Consider the following 3,431-nt stretch of genomic DNA (forward strand, 5'->3'; position numbering starts at 1 on the left):
GAGATACAACAAGGCCTGGGCCTTGGGCCCGAGCATCATGGGTAATGATGCATTGGTATATAAAGGGGAGTATAGCATATTGTGTCCATCTAGGCCTCAGAACCAACCTTCCACCTTTGGCTGATGACAAATTTATTTTAGTTTGTAAACTTACCAGTTGTTTAACTGTGAAGCCTCGTAGGACGGCTGCTAACTGCTCTGAGTTTGGGCCATGGTTCCTATCCAGATTTCCTGTAATTTTTTTTGGCAGGTTTTTTTCTGGCCCCTGTATAACCATAGTAATGTTCTTGTAAGCGGCTGCCCGTCTCTGTTAATCCCGACTTTGTGAAGTTTACATTTTAGTGATGTATACCTATTTTTAAATGTGTAAGGAATTGACTGTTTATCAGGATTGTATGTGGTATATCAGTTGCGAATGTATGCATGTATGTATGCCTTGGGCAATATATGCTTCGGGTTGGTTCTCGGCAGGCTTCCTTAAATAAATGGTTTACACTGCTGTGTTAATTGTTGTGTAGTGGAGACTAAATAGCTGGTTCGCTTTGACAAAAACCGATTGCGAATTATTGTTGGTGAGCCAACAATTTCCTTGTTCAACATCAAGAGGTACGAAACTTTCATATACATTAAGAGAGGCTTCATTTGACTGATTTCATCTAGCTAGATACTACGAGCCCCTGATCAGTTAAAAAAACATATTTTATTGCAGCAGTAAATCCATAGTTATTTTATTAAAGGCATTAGACCGCGGTTTTAATCGGTTAAACAGTGCAATATTGAGAGAACATCGGAAAAACTTGTAAATCACTCGCCTTCCGAAGGTGATTTACAATCATTTCTCTTGTTCTCCCAGCTTCTTGCGTGGTTGATTACCCAAGTCCACCGATAGAAAGTGCGGTCTATTGCTGTCTAATTTCTTGCATTAAATTACTATGCTATTTTTTTTAAGGAATGCTAAAGTTATGTTAACAGAGCTAGCGGTCGTGCCAAATTCAATTATGTACATTTCCTTGCGTTTTATAAACATTGGTGAATATTTGTAGTAAATTTCAACGATTCTTTTTAACTAGTTTTGTTTTTGTAAAGAAGAAGAAGAAAAAACACTTGAGAGTTTTAGGGAATTGCTCTCAAAATGCGTGAAATTTCTGTTTTTTTACTCTCCCATCGCCTTAGACCATGACAACTACCTGTTCCAAGGAAGTCAAGGGCACAATTCGCCTTTCTTCAACTAAATTACCTAAATTACCTTTCGAAGAACAGTTGTCTTCAACCGCTACCAGTTCATATTTAATCTAATGCGCTTTGTCCCACACAAATGTTCTGAATCTTGCATATAACTTAGCATGGGAGTGGAAAAAAACAGTACTTTTATTATTGCTAATCGTTTGTTAACTTTCTCTCTTCAGAAAACACTCCCGCCACCTGCAGCCGGGATGTTAAACGGGTGATAACAAACACAAAATTGGACACATTCCTGGAATTTTCAAACGCGATATTTAACCGCTCTGTAAGAGCGAACCAAACTTTTTAGAAGAAATCTAAAAGGAAGGAAACTGTATTATCAGTTAAAGACAATTAGAATTATTTGAAATGTGAATTCTAGAAAGAAGCTGACGCTATGGAAGGAAGCTGACATCCGAACGCTACATGTTCTAAAACTCGTTGCTTCAGTTCACTTACTTGCTGGCGTAACGCGTTCGCCACGGCGTTAAGTTCAATATTTTTATCTTTCAATTGCTGTACTCTAACTTCAAGCTGTGCTTCCCTTTCAAGTTTCTTTTTTCTACATTTTGACGCTGCCACTCTATTTTTCTGTTTCTTTCGTTCGCGTTTTACAATTTCTTGAAGTTCTAAATCTATGGGCGGTAGAGGAAGTACATTCCCTGGTTGCGGTTTCAAAGAGTCCTCAGCGTATTCAAAATTTTCTGTTTCTGCCACAACCGGGGCCGTAAAAGCCGTCGGGTTTAGTTCATGATGTTCATAAGATGTCACCCCGGCGTAAGGGGGATTTCTGATATCATACGATGTCTCATTAACGGCTATTTGCGTGTGGAAGTTGTTAACTGTGTTTTCAGGTTCTGCCCAAGTGTTATTGGTACCTGAACTAACGGGTATTGTATTCTGCTTGTTGAGATGTTCGACCGGTTGTTGCTGTCGATCATGGATTTGTTGTAGAGCCTCGGCAAATCCTTGGACATAAGCTTCGTGCTGTTGCTTAACGCTGTGGTTCCCTTCTCGCACACCTTTAACATGCGTTGGCGATTTCTGATTCTGAACACTGGCGAGAATTTTTTCAAACTCCGGTGAAATCAGATTAAATAAAGTAAATTCTGGTGAATTAATTCCTCCAGGGTTTCCTTTAGGTGTTAGCCCCGTATTGCTTGCAATAAACTTTTCCAGCTCAGGAGAAACCATTTTGAACAAAGATAATTCAGGCGAATTCTCGTAAATTCCTAACTTTCCGTTCCCTCTGTATTCCTGTACGACTGACGGATGATGACCTTCGAGATTCAACCGCAGCGCGTTCTTGTCATAACGCGAAAAACTGTTCACTGGTAATGCGCTCTGCTCGTAAAACAGCACATCCATGTTTTCACAGCTTCCTACAACGTGTTCACCCATTCTGGAAATTCTTTGGCCGTGTCTTTATGCCTTAGTTAATCCGAAATAAACGTAACTCGTTCCACTGAAGCCGCTATGGTCCCCATCCTGTCATTTTTTTGGAATGAAATCACTCTACCGACCAAAACATTACGTCATTTAGCAAGCCGCTTATTGGCTGACGAAATTTTCGCGCCAAGAAATACTCGGTTCTCAACGATGGCCAGAAAGTGTCAAACTAAAGATTTCTACTTGATTTTTCATGGAGATCACTATTCTCTTCCAAAGCTACACCATTTTGCAACCCCGCTACACTATAATCTTTCCTTGATGTCCTTTTTTTTTTAAGGGTTTTATTTCACTTTGGAGAAGGGTAACGCAATTTTGTGATCACGATCCTTAGTCAATAACCACAAACTAACATACAGATTGTTCTCAATTTGCCACCTGCACGCCACCCGTTGAAAACTCATCCAAACCTAGGATTTAAAGCGATGTGGGTATTAGCCCGGGAAATAACAATTTCTATTGCTAGTTTCGCTCCAGTGTATTATAAAATCAACTTTACAGAGGTAAACAAACTAAAACCTGCTGTTTACGGTAAAATTAATTTGAAAATTTGCGTCAATGGAAAATAAAGATTTGCTTTGGATAATGGGTTTGATTTAGGTTCAAATTTTTTGATCAGGTATTTGAAATGTTATGAATTTGGGGACGGGAATTCAATTCATAACGGCTCGCATCGTTTCAGATAAAAAGCCCGAGACATTGAAAAAATACAGTAAAAAAAAAAAAAAACGATAAAAATTCCTTCAAGTATTAGTAACATA

At 38.9% G+C, this 3,431-nt stretch overlaps 1 protein-coding gene across 1 annotated transcript; it reads right to left on the reverse strand.

The window, feature by feature from the left end:
- Positions 1–684: 684 nt before the first annotated feature.
- LOC113665429 (transcription factor Jun) lies at positions 685–2,732 on the reverse strand. Its single transcript, XM_027181116.2, has one exon. The coding sequence runs from the start codon at positions 2,620–2,622 to the stop codon at positions 1,600–1,602; it is 1,023 nt and encodes a 340-aa protein (XP_027036917.2). The 5' UTR covers positions 2,623–2,732; the 3' UTR covers positions 685–1,599.
- Positions 2,733–3,431: the final 699 nt, after the last annotated feature.

Source organism: Pocillopora damicornis, chromosome 1, assembly GCF_964200805.1.
Source record: "Pocillopora damicornis chromosome 1, jaPocDami1.2, whole genome shotgun sequence".
Classification (NCBI taxonomy): Eukaryota; Metazoa; Cnidaria; class Anthozoa; order Scleractinia; family Pocilloporidae; genus Pocillopora; species Pocillopora damicornis.

What these genes read in the sequence shown, in the direction of transcription:
- LOC113665429 (XM_027181116.2), bottom strand. Translation starts at nt 2,622, where the DNA reads ATGGGTGAACACGTTGTAGGAAGCTGTGAAAACATGGATGTGCTGTTT.